At 43.5% G+C, this 25,223-nt stretch overlaps 2 protein-coding genes across 10 annotated transcripts in view; both read right to left on the bottom strand.

The window, feature by feature from the left end:
- Positions 1-527: 527 nt before the first annotated feature.
- LOC115930181 (prothymosin alpha-like) lies at positions 528-1,607 on the bottom strand. Its single transcript, XM_031000587.3, has one exon. The coding sequence runs from the start codon at positions 1,528-1,530 to the stop codon at positions 1,171-1,173; it is 360 nt and encodes a 119-aa protein (XP_030856447.1). The 5' UTR covers positions 1,531-1,607; the 3' UTR covers positions 528-1,170.
- An 11,388-nt stretch (positions 1,608-12,995) lies between these two features.
- Positions 12,996-25,223, bottom strand: part of BCL2L14 (BCL2 like 14) — a 49,556-nt gene continuing 37,328 nt past the window's right edge. For 6 of the 9 annotated variants that reach the window (XM_063694593.1, XM_063694592.1, XM_063694596.1 and 3 more), the window contains 4 exons: positions 25,014-25,187; positions 21,550-21,620; positions 17,440-17,706; positions 16,242-16,338 (listed from right to left, as the gene is read on the bottom strand). In XM_063694593.1, coding sequence (XP_063550663.1) covers positions 16,282-16,338; positions 17,440-17,706; positions 21,550-21,620; positions 25,014-25,187 — 569 coding nt within the window. In that variant the 3' untranslated portion in view covers positions 16,242-16,281. Of the gene's footprint in view, positions 13,424-16,241; positions 16,339-17,439; positions 17,707-21,549; positions 21,621-25,013; positions 25,188-25,223 lie in introns of those variants that run through there. The other 3 variants (XM_019039059.4, XM_004052740.5, XM_063694598.1) reach the window with 1 other exon arrangement.

Genomic DNA, 25,223 nt, shown 5'->3' with positions numbered 1-25,223 from the left:
GCACTCAAGCCTGGGTGACAGAGCAAGACTCCGTCTCAAAAAAAAAAAAAAAAAAAAATCACAAAGAAATCTGAACTTAGGTCTTGCTAAGTTTCCCCCAGTTATTATGAGATCATACCCTTTATGTCCTATCATATTTCTCCACAACTGTCTACTCTTCATCAAACCTACTACAAAACACACTAACACTTATCTGTTTCTTTGGGTCTTCATTTCAATATGAAGACTCCTGTACCACGTAAAACATGTTAAATAAATTTGATGGTTTTGTCTTTCTCCCTCTTGTATTTCTTTTCTTTTTTTTTTTTTTTTTTTGTGGAGACAGGCTCTTGCTCTGTCATCCAGGCTGGAGTGCAGTGACAGGATCTTGGCTCACTGCAACCTCCGCCTTCCAGGCTCAGGTGATCCTCCCACTTCAGCCTCCCGAGTAGCTGAGACTACAGGCACACACTACCACATCCAGCTAATTTTTTTGTAGTTTTTTTAGAAATGAGGTTTTTTTGTTTGTTTGTTTGTTTTAGAACAGCTCAGCAAAATAAAATTCCTGTTTATTGTTGGACAACATTGTTTCACACATACATCAAACAGGCCAAAAAAAATAAACAGCAACTTCATAGACAAAAAAGGAAAAAAAAGAAACCTTTTATCTTTGGCCTTTTTAACCATCTCATACAAACCAACTACTTATAGTACAGCTAAGTACATACACAAAAAAGTTACTGGAATGCTCGGAATAAGATTGTTTTTCTGTTGTCATTTTTGCGTTTTTTACAAGTTTTTTTTTCTCCTTTGAGATTATAATGAACATGGTCACACCACAAGTAAAGTCAGAAGTAGGACAGAGAACGCTCCGAAGGCTGGTTTGGTCATCCGAGATCATTAAAAATGGCTGACCCTAACAATATGTACAAAAATATAAAATGTAAATAAAAAATACAAATTTCCTTTTTAAAGTACTTTTAAGAAAAAAAGCAGGGCCTTGGAAGTTTTGGTTCTTTTTTCCTCCCCTGTTGCAAATTCTCATGGTTTGGGTTGGGTGGTGGAGAGCGCGTGTCATCTGCGGGTGGCACTGCCCGCGGTGGGCGGGCGGGCCTCTCTACTCGAAGGTGACCACGTTTAGATTCTGAGACGGGAAGTGGAGGGTGAATAGGTCACGGCGGCCTTTTTTTTTTAGTTTAACGTTTCCTTTTTTGCTGTCTGGTCATCCTCGTCGGTCTTCTGCTCCTTGGTATCGACATCGCCATCCTCATCATCTTCAGCTGCCCGCTTGCCCGTAGCTGACTCAGCTCCCTCGTCTTCATCTCCATCCTCTTCCTCACCATCACCTTCTTCCTCCTCCTCCTCTTCCTCCCCACCTTCTTCCTCTTCTTCATCTACCTCATTGTCAGCCTCCTGCTCCCCATTTTCCTCATTAGCATTCCCGTTAGCAGGGGCGTCTCTTCCATTTTCCGCCTCTTCCACAACTTCCTTCTTCTCCTTTAAGTCCTTGGTGGTGATTTCGGAGCTGGTGTCTACGGCTGCGTCTGACATGGTGGGGCACGCCGGTGATCCGATGCAGGGGATTAAAAAGAAAGCCAGAGTTCAGGGATTCTGGCGATAAAGCTGCCGGAGTCCGCGGCGGCGGAGGCGGCTGCGGCGAGCAAGGAGGCTGACGAGGAACAATGCAAAGATGGCTTTTCAGAGCAGCCAGTGGGGAGATGAGGTTTTACCATGTTGCCTAGGCTGGTCTTGAACTCCTGGGCTCAAGCAATCTGCCCACCTCAGCCTCCCAAAGTGCTGGGATTACAGGTGTGAGCTACTATGCCTGGCCAAAAAATCTACTTATTTATAGCTCCATCCCCACCCCATTTGGTTGTTTGTCACAAAGTTATATCTTTATCCATGTTCCCCGAAACATAAACTAATAATTATTTTAAACACATTAGAATTTTAAATTATGTAGAGAACAATGTGGAGGCCGGGCGCGGTGGCTCATGCCTGTAATTCCAGCACTTTGGGAGGCTGAGGTGGGCGGATCACCCAAGGTCAGGAGTTTGAGACCAGCCTGGCCAACATGGTGAAACTCCATCTGTACTAAAAGTACAAAAATTAGCTGGGCGTGATGGTGCATGCCTGTAATCCCAGCTACTCAGGAGGCTGAGGCAGGAGAATCGCTTGAACCCAGGAGGTGGAGGTTGCAGTGAGCCGAGATCATGCCACTGCACTCCAGCCTGGGCGACAGAGTGAGACTCTGTCAAAAAAAAAAAAAAAAGGTGCTGGGCGCGGGGGCTCACGTCGGAAATTCCAGCACTTTTGGGAGGCCGAGGCAGGCAGATCATGAGGTTACGAGATTGAGACCGTCCTGGGTAACACAGTGAAACTCCGTCTCTACTAAAAATACAAAAAATTAGCCAGGTGTGGTGGTGGCATGTGTCTGTAGTCCCAGCTACTCGGGAGGTTGAGGCAGGAGAGTCGCTTGAACCCGGGAGGCGGAGGTTGCAGTGAGCCGAGATTGCGCCATTGCACTCCAGCCTGGACGACAGAGTGACTGTCTCAAAAAAAAAAAAAAAGTGTAGAAAACAAAAAGTAGAGTTACAAACCCTTGTCCAAATAATACTAGCTTTGGTTGAGGCATGGTGGCTCATGCCTGTAATCCTAGCACTTTGAGAGGCCAAGGCAGGCAGATCACCTGTTTGCGACCAGGCTGGCCAACATGGTGAAACCCTGTCTCTACTAAAAATACAAAAATTAGCCAGGCATGGTGGTGCACACCTGTAATCCCGGTTACTTGGGAGGCTGAGGCATAAGAATTGCTTGACCCCTCCAGGAGACAGAGGTTGCAGTGGGTTGAGATCATGCCACTGTACTCCAGCCTGGACAACAGGGCAAGACTCTGTCTCAAAAAAATAATAATACTAGCTTCGGTAGTGGCCTGTGTATTTACCTTCATTGAGATCTTTATTTCTTCAAATGACTTTAGTTACTGTCAAGGGTCCTTTAATTTCACCCTGCAGAGGTGACCTAGTCTAACAAACTCAATCAACTTTTGTTTATCTGGGAATTAATTTCCCTCTCATTTTGAAAGATAATTGATATGGTTTGGCTGTGTCCCCCCCACAAATCTCATCTTGAATTGTAGTTCCCATAATCCCCACCTGTCACGAGAGGGACCTGGTGGGAGGTAATTGAATCACAGGAGCAGTTTCCCCCATGCTATTCCCGTGATAGTAAGTTCTCACGAGATCTGATGGTTTTATAAGGGGCTTTCCCCTTTGCTTGGCTCTCAGTTTTCTCCTGCTGCCATGCGAAGGAGGGCATGTTTGTTTCCCCTTATGCCATGATTATAAGTTTCCTGAGGCCTCCCCAGCCATACTGAACTGTGAGTCAATTAAACCTCTTTCCTTTATAAATTACCCAGTCTTGGGTATGTCCTTATAGCAGAGTGAGAACAAGCTAATACAATAGTTTTGCTGAATATAGGATTCTTGGTTGACACATTTTTTTTTTTCTTTTAGCATTTTGAATATATTGGCTCATTGCCTTTGGCATCCAAAGTTTTTGATGAAAAATCTGCTGATGATCTAAGGGTTCCTTGTATGTGATGAGTCAATTCCCTCATCCTACTTTCAGGATTATCTGTCATTGTCTTTCAGGCATTTGATTATAATGTGCCTCAGGGTAGGTCTCTTTCAGTTCATTGTGCTTGGAATTCATTGAGCTTCTTGGATATTTACATTCATATCTTTCCTCAAATTTGTAATGTTTGCAGCCATTATTTCTTCATGTATTCTCTGTGCCTCTTTCTCTCTCTCTCTCCTTTCCTCTGGAACTCCCATAACGCTTGTGTTGGGCAGCTTGATGATGTCTCACAACTCCCTTAGGCTCTGTTCACTTTTCTTCAGACTTTTTCTTTCTGTTCCTCAGACTTGATAATTTCCACTGTCTTATTGATAGAGGCAGGAGACAGAGAAATCCTAGGCAGATGGGCAGGTCCCCAGTGAAACCCCACATTCAAGCCAAAGAAAGTTTAAAGCCTGAGGCCAAGCTACAAGTCAAATTCACAGTCTGGATTGAGAACTGTCTTCCGGTTTGGTGTGCTTTCCTTTGATTGATCCCTACCCTTAACCTATTTTACATATACCTACCCTTCCCTAATTGTTTTTACACTGTGCCCACCTTTCACTGGTGCCTTGGTTTTAACCTTTCTTGCATACTCACAAACCAGGAAGCATGCACTCCCTTATCCTGTGACTATAAAAATCCCAGATTCAGCCATACTGAGAGAGACAACCTGACTTCAGGAGAGACAGTCCGACCTTCCCACCCTCTTTCCACTGACAGCTGTTTCTTCGCTCAATAAAATTATCTCTCTTTACCACTCTTTAATTGTCAGTGTGACCTCATTCTTCTTGGACGCAGGACAAGAGCTTGGGACTCACTGAATGTGGGTGGCCAGAAAGGCTGTAACACTGGCCCTCTGCCCTCAATGGTGGAGGGCGGGTGGCCAGAAAGGCTGTAACACTGGCCCTCTGCCCTCAACGGTGGAGGGCAGCTTCCCCACATGATAGAAGCAGTGGCGGGGCCAAGCTGGTCCCGGAGCCACGCCAGTTCTGGAGCCCTGGGTCAGGGAGGGGCAAGAATCTGACTGAGCTGTTAACATGCTGCCATCCATCAGGCTGTGGACAGTGGAACTAAAAGAGCTAATTAGCACACTAACACCCCTTCTGGGGATCTGGGGTCATGGGGCACCCCTGCTTGGGCACTGTTGCGATCCCCTTAGGGCAACATACCTGGTCTGGCCGTGGGGCCTGCATAGAGCTTGCTCTTGTGTTGGCACTTGGAGCAACCAGCCAAGCCCTGCACTCGCTTGCCCATGTGCTCCCTCCTACCAGGGGCTGAGCACAGCAGGCCGAGGTGTTGGGTGCCCCTGCTGTAAGCCCAGCAAAGCGGCCAAGAAAAATCCTGCGTCATTATGTTCAAGTTTCTTGATTCTTTTTTTTTTGAGATGGGGTCTCGCTCTGTCACCCAGGCTGGAGTGCAGTGGCGCGATCTTGGCTGACTGCAGGCTCCACCTCCCGGGGTTCACACCATTCTCCTGCCTCAGCCTCCCGAGTAGCTGGGACTACAGGCGCCCGCCACCTCGCCTGGCTAATTTTTTGTATTTTTAGTAGAGACGGTGTTTCGCCGTGTTAGCCAGGATGGTCTTGATCTCCTGACCTCGTGATCTGCCCGCCTCAGCCTCCCAAAGTGCTGGGATTACAGGCGTGAGCCACCCTGCCCAGCCAAGTTTCCTGATTCTTTCTTCTGCTTTCTCAAATCTGTCTTTAAATTTGTTTAGTTAATTTTTTATTTCAGTAATTGTACTTTCAGCTTTCAAAATTTCTTTTTGTTTTCTTTTTAGGTTGCTTGTCTCTTTACTGATATTTCTATTTTGTCCATACGCTATTTACATTATTTTTTTACTTTCTCCACTTGTTCCTTTTGTTCTTTTTTGAGAATCTTTAAGACAGTTGTTTGAAAGCCTTTCTCTAGTAGATTTGCCACCAGATCTTTTTCAGAGAGTTTCTGTTGATTTTTTCCTTTGGGTCATACTTTCCTATTTCTTTGTATGCTTTGATTTTTTGTTGTTCTTGAAAACATAGACATTTGAATCTAATAATATGGTAACTGTGGAAATCAGATTAATCCCCTTCCCCAGGGCTTGCTATTTTGTGGTTTGGGTTTGTGTGGTTTTGATTTTTAATTGTTGTACACTGTCTCTGTACCAAGGATCACCCTGAGGTATAAACTTAAGTCTTCTGAGGTCTTTTCTGAGTCTGTGCCTCTCTTTGGACATGCAAGGTCAATTTCATATTTTTCCCCCAAATACAGTTGCTTTTGAATATCCTAGTCTCATTTTCTGGCTCCCCAAATGGGAAAGGGAGAAAAATGAAAAGGAGAAAAAGAGGGCAGAGGCCTTTTAAATTTCCTGGGAGTCACTTCAGCTGGAGGAGGAGGGGCTTGTAGTCATGGGGAGAGGTGTAATGGGTCAGACTGACAAACAATGGCTGCCACCTCTTTACCTGCACCTCTTTGATCAGAGCGGGAGTCAGCAATCAGTGCACAGATCCCTGATATTTGGAGAACAGGGTTCTTTTTTTCCACTCTGCTTACCACAAGCTGTGTGCAAACTGCTCCAGGAACAGGTGCACCATTGCTTGCCATGGGACTGGAGTTGGGGGATAGGTAGCTGGAATTGTGCTAAGAGCTGAAATTGATTAAATTAACTGTAGTTTACCTGTCGAAGCTTTTGCCTGGAAGCTTTAATAGACTTCAGAGTTCCAAAATAGTTATTTCAGATTGATTCTGTCTGAGTTATTGTTGTCTAGGTGGGAGACAGATTTCTAGTGTTTCCTACTCCACCATCTTCCCAGAATCCTTTCCTGTCATTTGTGTATTTATTTATTTATTGGGAGATGGAGTCTCGCTCTGTCACCCGGGCTGGAGTCTTGCTCTGTTGCCTGGGCTGGAGTGCAGTGGCACAATCTTGGCTCACTGCAACCTCTGCCTCCCAGGTTCAAGCCATTCTCTTGCCTCAGCCTCCTATGTAGCTAGGATTACAGGCATGCACCACCATGCATGGCTAATTTTTGTATTTTTAGTAGTGACGGGGTTTGACCATGTTGGCCAGGCTGGTCTCAAACTCCTGACCTCAGGTGATCCACCCGCTTCAGCCTCCCAAAGTTGGGGGATTACAGGCAAGAGCCACTGCACCTGACCTCATTTGTGTTTTTATTGTCATAAGTTTTACTTCTGCATGTTGTAAATGCCATAATATACTATTATTATTTTGCTTTAAACAATTGTCTTTTAAATGTAAAGAAAAATACTTTTATTTATCTGCATATTTATTATGTTTGATGCTCCTTATTCCTTTGTAGAGATCTGACTTTCCATCTGCTATAATTTTCCTTCAGGCTGAGAGTTTCCTTTGGTATGTCTTCTACTCTTAGTCTGCTCATGACACATTCTACTTTTCAAAATTTTGAAAACGTTCTGAAAATATCTTCGTATTTTCTCCTTTTTTCTGATCAGTCAAGCTAGCGGTTTTATTGATATGCTCAACAAACCAGCTTTTGGGTTTGTAGATTTTTTTCACTATTTCTTGTTTTCTATTTCTTGAATTCCCTTTCTCATGCCTACTCTGGATTTGCCTTTTCTAGTTTAAGGTATAAGCTGAAGTCATCAGTTAGTGACCATTGTTTTCTAATGTAGCATTTAATGCTTTAAAGTTTCCTTTGCTAAAGTGAAGTACTAAGTACTACCTTAGTGCCTCTCAGAATTTCTAGTATGCTGTGCTTTCATTTTTAAGTTAAAAATACTTCTGATTTCCCTTTTGATTTGTGCTTTGACCCATGGGTAATTTAGACAGGTTTTATTTAGTTTCCAAACATTTGAGGGATTTTCCAGATATCTTTGTTATTGATTTCAAATTTATTTACAGTGTGGTCAACAAACATTCTTTAAATTACTTTAATCCTTTTAAATTTATTGAGATTTATGGTCCAGAAGATAGTTCAATGTTTTAAATGTCCATGTGCACCTGAAAAGAATGTTTTTTTCTGCTGTTGTTGGTTTTAATGCTCCAAGTTTTCAAATCTGTACTATCCTTATTGATTTTGTCTACTTGTTTTATCAATCATTGAGAGATGTTGAAATCTCCAGCTATAATTGTGAAACATTTTTGTATATTGCTCCTTGCAATTCTATTAGTTTTTGCTTTATGTGTTTTGAGGCTGTTATTAGATGCCTAACATTAGGATTGTTATGTCCTTTGATGAATTGACTCCTTTACTATTATTAAATGACATTCTTTATCCCTGGTGTATTAGTCCATTTTGCATTGCTGTAAAGGAATACCTGGGACTGGGTGATTTATAAAGAAAGAGGTTTATTTTGACTCACAGTTCTGCAGACTGTACAAGAAGCATAGTGCTGGCATCTGCTTCCAGTGAGGGTCTCAGGAAGTTTACAATCATGGCAGAAGGGGAAGGGGGAGTAGGCGTGTCACATGAAAGAGGGAACAAGAGAGAAGGGGAAAATTCCACACTCTTTAACAACCAGATCTTGTGTGAACACATTACTTCAGGGATCCCTCCCATTCATGAGGGATCTGCCCCTATGACCAAAACGACTCCCACGAGGCCCATCTCCAAAATTGGGAATCATATTTCAACATGTGATTTGGAGGGGACAAACATCCAAACTATATCACCTGGTAACGTTATTTGCTTTGAATCTACTTGGATTGATATTAACGTAGCCACTCCATTTTCCTTTGACAGGTGTTATGGTACATCTTTCCATCCTTTGACTTTTTTTTTTTTGACAGGGTCTCCCTCTGTCACCCAGTCACCCAGGCTGGAGTGCAGTGACATGAACATGGTTCACTGCAGCCTCGACCTCCTGGGCTCCAGTGAGCCTCCCTCCTCAGCCTCCCAAGAAGCTGGGACTACAGGCATGTGCCACCACACAATTTTTGTGTGTTTTTGTAGAGATGAGGTTTTGACAAGTTGCCTAGGCTGGTCTTGAACTCCTGGACACAAGCAGTCCATCCACCTTGGCCTCCCAAAGCATCCATCCTTTTGCCTAAGACTGTTCATGTCTTTGTATTTAAAGTTTTTTTTTTTTTTTTGGAAGATGTGTATAAAGTTGGTCTTTCTAATCCAATTTGATAATCTCTGCCATTTAATTGGAATATCTATATCATTTGCATTTATTGTGATTATTGATATGGTTGAGTTTAATAGACCACTTGCTGTTTTCTTTCTGTCTCATCTGTCCTTTTCTGCCTTATTATGGATTATTTTTCGTGATTCCATTTTACCTCCATTGTTGACTTATTAGCTATAAATTTTGTATGAGTTTGTGTGTGTGTGTGTGTGTGTTTTAGGAGTTGATTTGGGGTTTAGAGTATACATTTTTAACTTACCACAGTCTCTCTCTCTCTTTTTTTTTTTTTTTTTTTTGAGACAGAATCTCACTCTGTCACCCAGGCTGGAGTGCAGTGGCGCAATCTTCGCTCACTGCAAACTTCACCTCCCAGGTTCAAGTGATCTTCCCACCTCAGCCTCCTGAGCAGCTGGGATTGCAGGTGTGCCACCATTCCTGGCTAATTTTTGTATTTTTAGTAGAGATGGGGTTTCACCAGGTTGGCCAGGCTGGTCTTGAACTCCTGACCTCAGGTGATCCACCTGCCTCGGCCTCTGGAAGTGCCGCATTACAGGTGTGAGCCACTGCACCTGGCCCAGTCTACTTTCAAGTGAAATTGTGCACTTCACATATAAAGTGGATCTGTACAATTACACTTCCATTTCTGTCTCCCACCCTCCATACTATTATTCTTATACATTTTAATCTACATTATAAACCCCATAACACATTATTATTTTTTCTTTTAAATAGTATATTATCTTTTAATTAAAAATTCTTTATATTTACCCACATTTTATCATTTCTAGTGCTTTTTTTTTCAGATACAGATTTCTATTTGGAATAATTTGGCTTCTACTGAAGGAATTTCTTTAATATTTATTATAGTTCAGGTCTGCTGATAAGGAATTCTTTTAGGTTTTATACATCTCAAAAAATCTCTATTTTCCCTACATTTTAAAATCATCTTTTGGCTGGGTATAGAATTCTGCATTTATAGTGTGTGTGTGTGTGTGTGTGTGTGTGTGTGTGTATGTGTCTTGATACTTTAGAGAGGTTACTGTTTCTTTTGTGTTAGTCCCCAAGAAGTTTGCTGTCATTTTAATTTTTCTTTCTCTGCATATAATATGCCTTTTTCTCTGCTTGCTTGGAAGACTTTTTTTTTTCTTTATCACTGGTTTTGAGCAATTTATGGTGTGCCTTGGCATAGTTTTCTCCCTGTCCCTGTTTTTGGTGCTTGGCATTTGTAGAATTTCTTGGTTCTGTGGGTTTATAGTTTTCATCAAATTTGGAAAATCTTCACTTCAATTATACCTCTATTAGGCCATTCATTAGAAGTTATTCCACAATTTGCTATTGCTGTTTTTTCCCTCAATCTTATTTTTCTGTTTTTTATTTTGGATCTATTGCTATGTCTTCAAGTTTACCAATCCGTTCTTCTATCATGTCTAATCTGCTATTAATCCAATCCAGCATGTTTTTCATCTCAGATGTTGTAGATTTCATCTCTAGAACTTTGGTTTGAGTCATACTTATAAGTTCTATGTGTACTTTGCATGTTATCTTTCTTCTGGCTTATTGAACATGTGGAATACAGTTATAATAGTTCTAATGTCTAACAATTCTATCATCTGTAACATTCTAGCTTTCCTGATTTTTCTTCTCATGATGGATTGCATTTTGCTGCTTTTTTGCATGCCTTATAATTTTTTATCAAAGCTAGACATTGTGAATATTACCTTGTTGGATGCTGGATATTTTGATTATTCTACAGATATCCTTGCGTTTGTTCTAGAACACAGCTCAGTTATTTGGTAACAGTTTAATCCTTTAAGTTTTTGCTGTTAATCTTTAGGTTGTGCAGAACCAGAGAGTGCTTAGTCTAGGGCTAATTTTTGCCACTTCTGAGACAAAATTGTTTTGTGGATTCTACCTATTGCCAAAATAGGCAGTATTCATGGCCTTCTGTAGACTTTGGAGAGTGTTCCCTTTAATATTTTCAGGTGGTTCTTCCCCATGCCTTGGGTAATTTCTTCATGCACATGTTTTGATCAGTATTCATCTGAATACCTAAGGGGAAATATCTGCAGGTCTCTGGAGCTTTGTGTGCCACTCTCTTTCATCCTTTATCAGACTTGCAAACTTCAGCTGCTCTGACCATCCTGGACTCCTAGCTCTATCCTCTCTACTCAGGGAGCTGGTGAACTCTGCGTGGGTTCCCCTCTCTCCAGCATGACCTAGAAACTCTTTGCATGCAGTACTCTAGGGCAAACATAGGGCTCACTTAGAGTCTCATCTCTCAGGGACCAGTTCTCTAAAAGGAGACTCCTAGCCAGACGCAGTGGCTCACGCCTGTAATCCCAGCACTTTGGGAGGCTGAGGCGGGCAGATCACGAGGTCAGGAGATCGAGACCATCCTGGCTAACGCAGTGAAACCCCGTCTCTACTAAAAATACAAAAAAAAAAAATTACCTAATGTCCAATGCCTTGAAAATCATTCTCATATATAGTGTCTTTTTTTTTTTTTTAGTTGTTTCAAGCAGGAGATTAAATCTCATTTGTTACTTCATCTTGACCACAAGCCGTAGATGATATTGGAAACACATGGAGAGCTTGTTGTAAGTACACATATCTTAGGGCATATTCCAGTCATACTGATTTACAAGCTGTATCAGTCAGACGAGGGTATGGTTCTGCAACCGTGTGCCAAAACTATGCCAGGCACTAGATATATAAAGTTAAATTAGGCATAGCACCTGTTTGCAAACGACTTTACAATCCACTGAGAAAGACTGGGTAAACCAAATCTTACGGTGCAATATATTAAGCATAATGTCTACATGCAGGGTGATTTGGAGCATCTTATGAGAAAAGGCATCCAAATATAGCCACATGATGGCCAAGGGAGGGTTAACAAATGAGTCCTGGAGGAAACTGAGGAAATTTGGAAAGATGAGCTAGAGTTAGTTGTTTTAGTGGAAACAGGGGGAAAGGAAGCCATCAGGCAAGAACACTCCACGTAGAGAGGATATTGTTGTGAAGGCTCAGAGGTGCCAGGTTGCAGCATACCTTTGGGGAACTGCAAAAAGTTTGGAATGGCGGGATCAGAGTGGGTGGAGGAAGAGGTGGTCTTCAGTGTCTCCATGTCTAAAAGGAGACTCCTGGCTGGGTGTGGTGGCTCACGCCTGTAATCCCAGCACTTTGGGAGGCCAAGGCAGGCAGATCACGAGGTCAGGAGATCTAGACCATCCTGGCTAACATGGTGAAACCCCATCTCTACTAAAAATACAAAAAAAAATTAGCTGGGTGTGGTGGCAGGTGCCTGTAATCTCAGCTACTTGGGAGGCTGAGACAGGAGAATTGCTTGAACCCAGGAGGTGGAGGTTGCAGTGAGCCGAGATCACGCCACTGCACTCCAGCCTGGGTGACAGAGCGAGTCTGTCTCAAAACAAAACAAAACAAACAAACAAACAAACAAAAAATGGAGACTCCTCTATCCCTAACAGTGATGACTTTCATGTGGGAGAAGAAAACAAAAGAGAATAACTCATTTTATTGAGATGGGTAGGCTAGTGAAGCATTTGATAATAGATAGATCCAGTTTTCCCTTGAACCTGAGAGTATGTCTGACTTACTGACTTATTTGTTCTTCAAAGGTTTATTAAGCACCAATTTGACATCAGGCCATATGCTGGGTACTAGATATCCAGAAATTTATAAGACCTTATAATTTGATAGTATTTTTTAAATTGTTTTGTGTCTTAAACACTTACTATTGAGCATGTTTCTAAAAAACCTTATACTGAACAGCCGCAATCTCAGGAAAGCAATCAGTGACTGCGTTGACAGGAGAGGAAACTGGCAGCTTAGCTGAGGGCAGCACACATTAGGGACCATAAGTGAAGACTTAACATTAAGTACCAAGAAGTGTTCTAAGCATTTTATATAAATTAACTCATTTGATACTCAATCAGAAGACTTATTACTTACTAATCAGAAGACACTCTTTTGACAGTAGTCTTTCTATGTATTTACTTTACCTGCTACCAATCATTGTACTACCACAAAGAATGAGGAAGTCCCAGGGACCTTGGGAAGAAGAGGTGTGGTCCCTGAGAAAAGGGTTGAGGGGGTGTTGGAGTAAAAATTTTGTACCAAATGGAAGTTTTTCAAAAAAGGCACAGACAACAGTTACCTCTCCAAACAAATGGATGTAGCAGTAAACCTAAGAGTTTCTTTAGGCTGTTTACTAACGTGAATAGCAACATCTTCCTAGGTATTAGGCCACCCCAAGTGTAGTTTAAAAATAAACAGTACTAGAAACGGAAGTGGAAACACATGCACAGTTTATCTTTTCACTCTTGTGAGGTCAGCAGACATCTGTAACGCACTTTCCCTACAGCAGCTAACAAAGGCAGGATGATGGTATCTGTTCTGAACGTTTGAAACAACATCACCACTTATCTTTACAGATTTCCTCAGGTACTCAATGGAGGGCCTGAAAAACATCACTGTCAAGGGTGATGCTGCTACATTTTATGAGCTGGAGACGAACGAGACCTCTCCTGATGCCTCTCCAGTCACAGGAATAATGGTTTTGAAAACGTCAATGCTCCATCTGCCTTGTATGTTGTAATCTCCTGTAGTCCATCTGAGGCCAACGTGCACAGGACCACAGTAGACAAAGAGTATTCCTGATGACAAATCTGATATTTCAGTCTACTTCTTCACGTGATATCCCAAGTATTTTTTCCTAGAGGGGGAAAAATAGATTCTTAAAATTCCAAGTTAGATTTACTGTTGAAGTGAAAACATATGGCTGCTAACTCTGCTCTATCCCAGGTGTGACCCGAGGCTCAGGAGACCATGTTAGTTTGGGGGAGGGTTTGGAGAGGTGACTGGCATTCTTGGTATGCCTGCAAGGAAAACATCAGCTAAGGTCTTATGTTACACACCCAGAGCTAACAGGCTGGATCTTTTCTTGAAGATGGGAGGGCTTCAAGGGTGTATTTAAAATGTAATAAAAGTGGGTACTGAAAGGTCAATGACTATGAAGGTTACAACTCTCTCCTTTCAAAGTGCTACAGAATGGGTGAGGTTGCAGGACTGCAGGGTAGCTATGTGAATGGTGCTCCACAGAGAGCACAAAGAGCCAAGGAGTAAATCAGAGTCTCGTGGTAGCTTGTTTGGCATGCCTTGTAGATAGAGTTGCTATTCATTCATTTGATCGATTCATTCACCGTTCTACAAGTACTGGCTGAACATCTATGGTGTTATGTAGAGGAATGGGAGCTATGGGAGATTAAAGGAGCCATCATAAAAACACGGTCTCACCCTTACAGATTTGCAGTTTAGTTGGGAAGATGAGATGTACTCATATGAAATGTGGAATACTGAGATAGGAACCCTGATCTTCTGGAAAGCTTGTGCATGGGACTAGATTTCTCTCCTCCCACACTACTACAAGGACAGCAGAGAGAGCCATCGAGACACTTGGTGCCAATGGAAGTCCCAGGAGGCTTACTTCCCATTGTCTTCTTTTTTTCCCGTTAAGGGACTCTGAGCTCACGCCCCAATCCACATGTCCTTCACACTTCCATAGCTCATATCAGCTCATAAATATTCTTTATCATCCTCCTTTATTTTTTTTCTACCCTTTGGAAAAATTAGTCATCCCTCTCACATTCTTTTTCTCCCCTCTCCTAATTTCCACTGACATGCTCCAAATTAAACTTAACTATGGCCAAGAGTTAAGATTAAGGTTTATGATAACTTGGATAAGAAATACATTTTGAATTGAAACTACAGATGTTAAAGAACTAGTGCCATCAATTTCTAAAGCCTTTGGAAATCCACTTTAGTACTCCTACTGAATAATTCATCTTTTTTTTCTAATTGGAACTGTTTTTTTCCTCCAGTACCAGCAGCCAAATTAAAAAAATAATTGCATTCATTTCTCTTTCCTCTTTTTGATTACTAGAATTAGAACTGCTAGTTTTATAAAGATTCATTGAAATATAATTATGCTATAAAATTCACTAATTCAGTGAATTAGTATATTCACTTTTAGTATATTCACAGAGTTATGCAAACATCACCTCTGATTTTAGGACATTATCATCACTCCAAAAATAAACTTCACATCCCTTAGCAATTATTCCCATTCTCTCACCCTCAGCTCCTAGCAACGAGTCTACTTTCTGTATCTATACATTTGCCTATTCTGGACACTTCATATACATGGAATCATACAGTATATGGCCTTTTTGCCTTACTTTCTCTCACTTAGCATAATGTTTTTAAGGTTCATCCATGTATCAATACTTGCTTTATTTTTATAGTGGAATAATATTCCATTGTGTGGCTATACTACATTTTCCTTATCCATTCATCATTCATCAGTTGATGGACATTTGGGTTGCTTCCACTTTTTGGCTAACGGAAGCTATGAACATTCATGTACAAATTTTTGTATGAAAATAATGTCTTCAACTTTCTTGGGTATATATCCAGGAGTGGAACTGGTAACTTTATTTTTTTTAATTTTTTTTTATTTTTTGAGACAGAATCTCGCTCTGTCTCCCAGGCTGGAGTGCAGTGGCGCGATCTCGGCTCACTGCAAGCTCCGCCTCCCAGGTTCACACCATTCTCCTACCTCAGCCCCCCTGAGTAGCTGGGACTACAGGCACCTGCCACCATGCCCGGCTAATTTTTTTGTATTTTTAGTAGAGACGGGGTTTCACCGTGTTAGCCAGGATGGTCTCGATCTCCTGACCTCGTGATCCACCCGCCTCGGCCTCCCAAAGTGCTGGAATTACAGGCGTGAGCCACCGCGCCCGGCCCCTGGAATTGGTAACTTCATAGTTAACATTTTTGGGAACTCCCAAGTGGTTTTCCAAAGGGACTGCACCATTTTACAATCCAACCAGCACCATAAACGGTTCCAATTTCTCCACATCCTCACCAACATCAATACTTTTCTTTTTCATTTTAGCCACTGTAGTGGATAGAGCTCAATGTTGCTTTGATTTGCATTTTCCTACTGTTGAGATGAAGATGTCAAACAAGCGTCTTTTCATGTGCTTTTAGCCATTTATATATATTCTTTGGAGAAATGTCTATTCAAATCCATTGCTCATTTGAAAATTGGGTTATTTGACATTTTATTGTTCAATTATAATAGTTCATTAGTATTTAGATATGTCTTTTATTAGAGATATTATTTGAAAGTATTTTTCCCCATTCCGTGGGTTTTTTTTTTTTTCTTCTCACATTCTTGGTGGTGGTGTTCTTGGAAGCACAAAACAAAATCCAATGTATCTATTCTTTCTTTTGTTGCTTGTGCTTTTGGTGTAGAACCACTGCTTTTTAATAGCATATTTATGGTATTTTAGCTACATTAGTGGGTTAAATAGATTTTTGAGAGCTAGCCTGTGAACCCAATTGATAATTATAATTTCTCTGAGAAAATATATTAAGAGGACTAAATGATTTTTAAAATGAATGCTTGAAACATAGTCAATCGGGAATTTGATCATCTTTTGTATATTATTATGGTGCAAACCTGAAGTGTTGGAGATTAGAGACTGTGCAGCCTTTGAGCTGGAAGGGTCAGGAGAGGCTTTGGGGCAGATGAGGGCTCGAGGGGGTTGTTGGGGTGAAGGAATCCTGGAAAGAAGAATAGGTAGAACTAAAATAATGTTGAGGAACCTGTCCTCCTTTTAGAATAAGCTAAGGCAGCTTAAGTTTAGAATACTTAAGAATGGCCTTGGTTGTTCAGATCAGCCACTTAGGGTTATCAAACTTGGTGCAAAAGTGGAAAATAGAAAGGAACTCAATGTACAGAAACTGAAGAGCATGGCAGCCACTGAAGACCCATGGCGGGCACTTCAGACCCTTGGGCAAGATCAGCTGCACTTTCCTTCTGTCAGCAAAGAGACCAAGGCTGTGTGGAGGTCCCAGGGTCACTCCAGCCATGCCTAGAGCCAACTCAATCCTCCTGCTGGCCCCTGGACCATTCTAGTGGAAAGAGAACTAAGGATAATGTGGGGTGAAGGTCTGTCTGCCTAGGAATGCCTAGGCCTGTTGAGAGTTAAAGTTGTGGGGTAGTACATTTTGACACGGTGGACCTTATGTAGCTGTTTGAACATGGCAGTCTTAAGGAGACCTGAGGAACTGGGGATGAGGGATGGGAGAGGGTTTGAGGCAAAAGGGAAAGAGGTCTGTTTTGACTGATACCAGGTAATTGAAAATAGATGAAAGTTTAACTGTTGGCTTTTTATTTGGTATCAAAATGTCACCCTCAAAATGGCTGGGTCAAAGCAGCAATGACAAAATGTCATGAGCCCTGAGTCTCTGCATGAGGCTTAGTCTCTGTGACCTGTAAGTATCTGCAAGTGTGAGGAACTGTCTGCCTGCCCTTGTCTCCCTGCCAGACTTCCGTTGCCTGCAAAATTTGTGAAAACAGAAATTACGTCTATCTAAACATTTCTTATCTCAGCATCTCCTCATTTCCTGTTCCATCTGACCAGTCCCTCTCCATCCACACATACCCCGCATACCCTTGGAGAGCTCAGTAAATATTTATTGATGATGAAGATAATCACTAAAAATATGTTCCCATCAATGGGATCTATCTCTGGCCACTTAAGTGTCCTAAACTCATGAGAACTGCTTCATAGATGTGTTCCCTTCATTTAAAAAAAAAAAAAATCCATCCCATCTCTTCTGAGTTCTGAGAAAATCTGTTTTTAAATAGGATACGCTTACCCATCCACCGTGCTGCTGGATCCATGGCGAGAAGTTCTCTTTCAGGTACTTGGTGCCAAAGCCCAGGACCCTGTTCATCGGGTGGTTGTCAATAGCTGTGAGCTTGGCCGTGACGTCTATTACAAGGGCAGCCTTAAAGCCCTGAGCTTTGACCTCTGATTCTCCCCTGGTGTCCACACCCATTAGGACCTGGTCTGTGATGGTCTTGAAAACAGAGTAGGACAGCCCATCCTGGAAGTGGCCCATCAAAGCCTTATCTTTCTTCAGCTGTGTACAAAAGAATAAGCACTCAGTACAGTAGCTTGGCTCCACGAGGCAGACAGAAGTTCATTCTTTAGCTCAAATGCAGGCCATCAAACCATCCCGTGGAAAACCCTGGATGCTGGTGTCAACCAAGGGAATGGGGATGAAGGCAGTGTCCTGCAGAACCAGAATGGGCATGTACTGCTCAGTGAATTCATTTCATCAGCACAAATACATGTATAAAATGGAACAGTCAGTTCATTTGACATTCAACAAATATTTCCTGAGCACTTATAATGGGCAGGTATGGATGACTGAGATGCGGGTCCTCACTCAAAGGGCTCACAGTCTAGTGGGAATTGCAGAAAAGTGTGATGTCCTTTGCTAGAAGTAGTGTAATGGACAGGATCTGAAGCTTAGGAATCACTGTCTTGGCTCAAACCCCTGGGTCCACCTCTTACTTAGCTATGCAATCTTGGGGAAATTAACCTCTCAGATTCAGTTTGTCATCTCTAAACTAGGATGGTGATAGTATCGATACTATAGGGTAATTGTTTTCTTTCTTTCTTTCTTTCTTTTTTTTTTTAAGACAGGGTTTCACTCCCATTGCCCAGGCTGGAGTGCAGTGGTGTGGTCTCGGCTCACTGCAACCTTTGCCTCCTGGGCTCAAGTGATTCTCCTGCCTCAGACTCCCAAGTAGATGGGACTACAGGTGCATGCCACCACACCTGGCTAATTTTCTTCTATTTCTTTGTAGAGATGGAGTTTCGCCATGTTGCCCACTCCTGGGCTTAAGCGATCCACCCGCCTCAGCCTCCCAAAGTGTTGTGATTACAGGCATGAGTCCCTGCACCCAGTCTTCATTTTCTTTTCTTTTCTTTCTTTCTTTCTTTCTTTTTTTTTTTCTGAGATGGAGTCTACTCTGTTGCCCAGACTGGAGTGCAGAGGCGCGATCTCAGCTCACTGCAACCTCCGCCTCCCAGGTTCAAGCAATTCTCCTGTCTCAGCCTCCCAAGTAGCTGGGATTACAGGCACATACCACCACACCCGGCTAATTTTTGTATTTTTAGTAGAGACAGGGTTTCATCATGTTGGTAAGGCTGGTCTTGAACTCCTAACCTTAGGTGATCCACCTGCCTCGGCCTCCCAAAGTGCTGGGATTACAGGGCCACTGCGCCCGTCCCCAGCCTTCATTTTTTAAAGAAACTTTTATTATTATTGTTTTTTAGGGACAAGCCTTACTATATTGCCCAGGCTGGTCTCAAACTCCTGGCCTCAAGCGATCCTCCCACCTCGGCCTCCCCAGGAGCTGGGATTACAAGTGTGAGCCACTGTGCTTGGCCCTATACTATAGGGTAGTTGAGCACTTTATAGTGCTGGACATAGAAGAGGTGCTCTGGAAATGCGAGTCATTTTTCAGGATGCTACGGGAGCATGGAGGTCAGGGAAGACTCCCTTGCATGCAATGTTCACTTAAAAAAACTCCAATTCATTGATTTCTTTCCCATTATTCTACCCTATTGATTTTACCTCCTGGCCTTCCCTTGAACCTGGTATCTCTCTGCTTTACCTCCTTTGAGCTACCACGCCTTTAAAACAAAATCAATGCTGCCTCTTCTGCTTTTGAAAAATTAGGGCTCATATCAAAAAGCTATATATCATCTTCATTTAAAGCATTCTTGCAATGTCTGTTAATATGCTGGTTGTCATGTGAAAACGGAAATTTCTTAGTGAGCAGGGACAAAATATTTATTTGAAAATCCTCTAGTTCTGTCCTAGAGGAATGATAGGCCAAGCGGGTTTTCAACAAATATTGTTTCTAAAAGGGATATCTGGGGGATGAGTCAGATGCGATTGGGAGATTTTGGCAGACCTATCTTTTCCCTGAACCACGCCCACCCCCACCGTCCAGGCCCCGTCTGGGTTGTGACTCTGCAGCAGGCATGGCCAGCCTCCTCCATAACAGGGAACAGACTCCTCTTCATCAGTTTCCCAATGGAGGAGGCCAGGCTCAAAACCCTAGAAGGCAGCCAAGTCGGGACTGTGCCAGAACAGTAAAAGAATCAAATGCCACAAAGACAGGGCTTCCACTGGCACCTCCTCACCCCTCCCCTGCCTGTCCCTCTCGGGTGCACCTGGCTCTTTGGCCTCTCCTGGAGGTGTAGGATGGGCCTTCGGGCTGTGTGTGCTCTTGGGACCAGCGGCTCTGCAGATCCCCTGCAGCCACACACATGGCACTCTGCAGTGGGAGCTTGGCACCCGCCCAGTACAAGGTCACACCTACCATGTGTCCCTAGCAGAGCTCCCTACTGGGGAAGCGTGTAAAGGAAATAACAACCAAGGCTTTGCCATAAACAATGTAAAATATCCAAACTCCTTAAGAGAGAGCACCAGGCAAAGTGAGGTTTTTGAAAGTGGTAATTTGTTGGGGTGAAAATGAAACCATCGCTCTTCATAACCTGAGATCGGTGGCATTCGTCCCACCTCCAGCACCCCCACTCCGCCTTTCCCACCTCCCTGACCAATGACCACAAGTCCCTGCTTAGGGAAGCTGGGAAGGAGGTTGCCGTGAGAGCCACAGAAACTCCGAGTTGTAAAGAGCCCTTGAGGCTGTCTAAAGGACCCCTCGGAGTTCTGTGCTGAACTGCTAACTGGTATTGGCACCTACTTGCAATTCTTCCCGTGACAGGAAGATCATTCCCTCACAAGGCACCCGTTGACTCTCATGGGCAGCCTGGAGTGCCTATTCTCCAGGAATGGAGGTTCATTCTTACCATAAGGAGAAATCAATCACCCCATACTAGGCATAATTTGTGTAACCATGACACTAGCTCTGGAGAAATGCAGGGGTGCCCTTAAATCATGATCCTGTTCCATCTCTTGCTTCCTCTGCACCCCTCTCCACCCCCTACTTGTGGCCCCGAAGCTCACACACCCCGTTCTCTTTTCTTTAACCTAATATCCCTGGTTTTCTCGCTGTTTCTCATTCTGTCCCATCTCTCAGGTGCTTCGCCCTCTGGTTCACCAGCCTCTGGGCACACTTTTTGACAAAGCTATAGACAGGAGCTGTTTGTCTTCCTGCAGAACCTCCCATCCCCACCCCCAGGGTCTGACTCTCTCCCCACAGATTCTGGCAAAACAAGGGTCTATGTCTGCAAGTCAGCTCCTGATTGACAGATCCTAGAGACTACTCAGTTGTCTGTGGGTTATGGACCCAGGAGGCATAGAGAAGCCCTTCTGACTCTGTTGAAGGTTTGCTCACCAACTCTTTACCTGAAGGCAACTCTCACCCGTTCCTGATTGGAAAGATGGGTCTCAACTTCCAAATGGCAGGAAATCCATACATTCTCCCAGTAACACTAGCGCACCTCCCTGGCTGAACTGCTAAGAGAGCCCTTAAACAGGCAACAGTCCAGCAACTACAGGGGAAAAAGATTCCAGAAAGTATTCCAGCTTTGGAGCAACTGTGGGACACAGATATCCAGGCTGCAAAGCAAATGCGAGTCTAAACTTCAATGAGGATCAGTTACATAGGGAATGAGATTAATAATTCCATCCAGCAAATTTTAATTTACTGGTGTCTTTTCTTGCAATAACAAGTTTCTTTTTGTTTTCCAAAAATTCCAAAAATTAGTTTCCAAAAATTCCAAGGAGGCTCCAGAAGGTTTACTTATGTTTTCCAAAGTGACTCATTTTTGAGATTCTACCAGCATGAAGAATTTTGACTCCAAGGGAAATAAAATTTAGGACTAAGTAGAAACCAGGACTTAGAAAGGGAATAAGGTTGCAACCTGGAATACAATTCCATTCTCGTGTACTAGTGAATGGGCACAGAAATCAATCGCATCAGTTCAAGGTGTTCCATACCTTTCTTTCCAACTGATCTCCTGAATATTTCAGCAGCTCAACAATTTTGGCTAGTATTTGTTCTTCTTCATCTGTCGGGGAAAATTCCAGTTATTTCTTTTAAGAGAAGCAAAAAATAATCTTACATTTTTCCAGGGAAAATGAATGCTTGTGGCTTGGTAAGGGCTGGAGGAAGAGGCATGCTAATTCTTTTTTTTTTTATTTTTTTTATTTTTTAGACAGAGTTTTGCTCTTGTTGCCCAAGCTGGAGTGCAATGGTGCGATCTTGCCTCACTGCAACCTCTGCCTCCCAGGTTCAAGCGATTCTCATGCCTCAGTCTCCCAAGTAGCTGGGATTACAGGCGTGTGCCACCACGCCTGGCTAGTTTTTTTGTATTTTTTTGTATTTTGTATTTTTAGTAGAAACCAGGTTTCACCATGTTAGCCAGGCTGGTCTCAAACTCCTGACCTCAGGTGGTCCACCCAAAGTGCTGGAGTTATAGGCACGAGCCACCGTGCCTGGCAAGAAGCATGTTAATTCTTATCAAGTAAATCTTACCTCGCCTCTTCTGCCCAGACACAAACCATACTAGGGATTTCTCCTACAGCCCCTTCCTTTCCTTCTTTCCCCTTCTTCCTTTGCTCAGTCCCCCAGCTGTCACTGTGAAATTCATCGCTGTAGTTACCTTAACCTTGTTGTTGAAGACATCGGTTTCACAGCACAGGATTCTGTCTATGAAGATATTTAGGGGGAATATTCTTCTGGTTTTTGGATTTTTCCTCAGCAGATGGTGCTTTTATCTTATGGACACCATAAATCTCATATTTGATTGTATTTCACTCTTTGGGTTAGTTGCTAGAAAGTATAGCGCCAAATTTGTGGTCCATATCTAAGAGAGTGGATAGTCTTGCTGGCCTACATTTTGGAAATTAACCTAATTCCCAAATCCGTCTTATTTTCCTGTTTTTGTTTTCTTTTTACAAAGATATCTTTCGAATTGATGGATTTTATCTGACTAAAATTTATTCTTTGTATGCTGGGTCTTGACAATAAGGTGGGATATAAATAAGTAAAATTAATAAATTCCCCTATGGCCAAGGCTAAAAGGGCAGATGGATAGGAACGTGGCCACAGTTGGTGTATGGTGTGTGTTGTGGGGACAGGGTGTAGTGGAGTATGTGAGTCTTGCTCTGTCACCCAGGCTGGAGTGCAGTGGCACGATCTTGGCTCACTGCAACCTCCACCTCCCAGGTTCAAGTGATTCTCCTGCCTCAGCCTCCTGAGTAGCTGGGACTACAGGTGTGTGCCACCACACCTGGCTAATTTTTTTGCATTTTTAGTAGAGATGGGGTTTTGCTATGTTGGCCAGGCTGGTCCTGAACTTCTGTCCTCAAGAGATCCGTCCGCCTCGGCCTCTTGAAGTGCTGGGATTACAGACGTAAGCCACTGAGCCCAGGCTTGGCAAAATAAACCTTCTTCTTCTACTTTTTTTTTTTTTTTTATTGAGACGGAGTTTCACTCTTGTCACCCAGGCTGGAGTGCAATGGCGTAATCTTGGCTCACTGCAACCTCAGCCTCCCCAGTTGAAGTGATTCTCCTGCCTCAGCCTCCCCAATAGTTGGGATTATAGGCACCTGTCACTATGCCTGGCTAATTTTTTTGTATTTTTAGTAGAGATGGGGTTTCACCATGTTGGCCAGGCTGGTCTTGAACTCCTGACCTCAGGCGATCCACCTGCCTTGGCCTCCCAAAGTGCTGGGATTACAGGCATGAGCCACCGCTCCTGGCCAAAATAAAAGTTCTACATTGAGTGAGATCTGTCTCAGATATATTGGGTTAACACTCTCTTAGGGAAAGTTGCTGGCACAGCTGCCTGTATTTCTCCTGTGCACAGAGGATGAGGTCATCTTAGCTTTAGCTTGGTTTAGGGGTGGCATTCCATCTCCCAAGCCCATGTGGGATAGTAATAAAATGTCACACTGTTTTTTTTAGCAGACTCAGAGGCCTCCTCCTCTCCTCCAGCTCTTCACACGGTCCCCTGAGCCTCTGTGGCAGCTGTGGCCCCTTTAGTGTGGCTACCGCTCTGCATCGGGGTTGGGAGACACGGATACCTTTGGAGGGAGAACCTTCACCTTGTTCTTTAGGGAGGTGCAAACCCAAGATCCACCTTGGCCTCACTGTTAGAGGAGTTAAAAAGAAATGATTTAGGCAGATAGTGAGGGTAAGGAAGTTCTTGGGAAGGTTTTCCTTTTAATGAAAAGCAGCCCCAAATCATTTTCTTTTCTAACAAAGAGTAGCCTGTAAAATTGAGCTGCAGACATAGACAAGCAAGCTAAAAGCTTGCACGGTGAATGTTGGCAGCTGTGCCAATAGGAAAAGGACACCTGGGACTAGGCATGTCCAACATGGTGGCCGCATTTTCCCTTTTCCTTTCCAACCACGTGTGCCCTAGGGAGCAGACAACATGGCGCTGGGCAAGTGGAAAGCCCGCTTGCGTAATAAGATGAGGGTGGGGTGGCCAGCTTCCCCCATGCTATGTAAACGTCACACCTGTTTCAACTGATCTTTGGATCCTATGTAAATCAGACACCACCTCCTCAAACCTGTCTATAAAATCCGGTGCACTCTGTCGCAGGCCAGAAGTCACATTTGGGTTCCCCTCTCTGTCGCAGGAGAGAGAGCTGTTCTCCTTTCTCTTTGTTTTGCCTATTAAACCTCTGCCGCTAAACTCACTTCTTGTGTGTGTCCATGTCCTCGATTCCCTTGGCATGAGACAACGAACCTCACGTATTTATCCCAGACAACGAGGCTGCGTCATCACAACCTCCACTGTAGTTTGTGGAGGGAGGCAGGAGCAAGAACTGTGGTGGGGGAATGCCGGGCAGAGCTTCTCTTCCAGTGGCACTTGGCTTTGCTCCCCTTGACTCTCCCCTCAGTGCCTCGAGTTACCACCAGCCTGATGGGATCTACAGTCTCAGCTATTGCTATGGTTTGGATGACAACTGACCCAGCCTTGTCACTACTTCTCAGTTTTGCTCCATGTCTTGCACCATAGCTGGTGCCTGACAACCCCTGCTTTTTCACAAAGCCCTAAAGCAATGTTATAATATAAATCCCTGGCTTGACGCTCCAACTGTACCTGGTGCAAATTGGCCCAGGGTCACTGGTAACATGATCAGATCTAACATTGCATTTTCCGCCACAGACAAGGCTGAATGCGGGCTTTGTGTTTCCTCCTCTCCCTCTGTAGACTTCCCTTTCTTACTTAGCAGAGAGCTGGGAATGTTTGTTCAACCTGCTGGGGCAGCCCCCTTGCCTTGGGCTGGTGTCTCAAGCTGGAGCTCATTGCCCACAGCCTGTGGCTGTCAAGCCCTCAGTCCAGGCAGCGGAGACTGTCAAGTTGCTGAGCCCTGGGATGGATAAATACACAAATGCTCCTGCGCCCCTGCCTGGCAAACACTCCACCCAGGGAAGGAAAGCTTACCTTTCTTAGAACTTGAAGTTACAGGCACGTGGCCTTGGAGCTGGAAGGAGAGACCCTCAGTTACAAAAATCTCTTTGGACTTGAAGCCTCCTGCCTGGGTCGCTTGTGGTGGTGGCCAGGAATAAACAATTTCAGCTACTCGGTTGGCAATGGAAATGACTTTGGGGTCCACAGCTGAAACAAGACAAAATGGTGCTGAGAGGCCCTTCC

This window comes from Gorilla gorilla, chromosome 10 (assembly GCF_029281585.2).
Source record: "Gorilla gorilla gorilla isolate KB3781 chromosome 10, NHGRI_mGorGor1-v2.1_pri, whole genome shotgun sequence".
Classification (NCBI taxonomy): domain Eukaryota; kingdom Metazoa; phylum Chordata; class Mammalia; order Primates; family Hominidae; genus Gorilla; species Gorilla gorilla.
The sequence above is the reverse complement of the archived record's forward strand: the minus strand, read 5'-3'. Positions and strand labels throughout refer to the sequence as shown.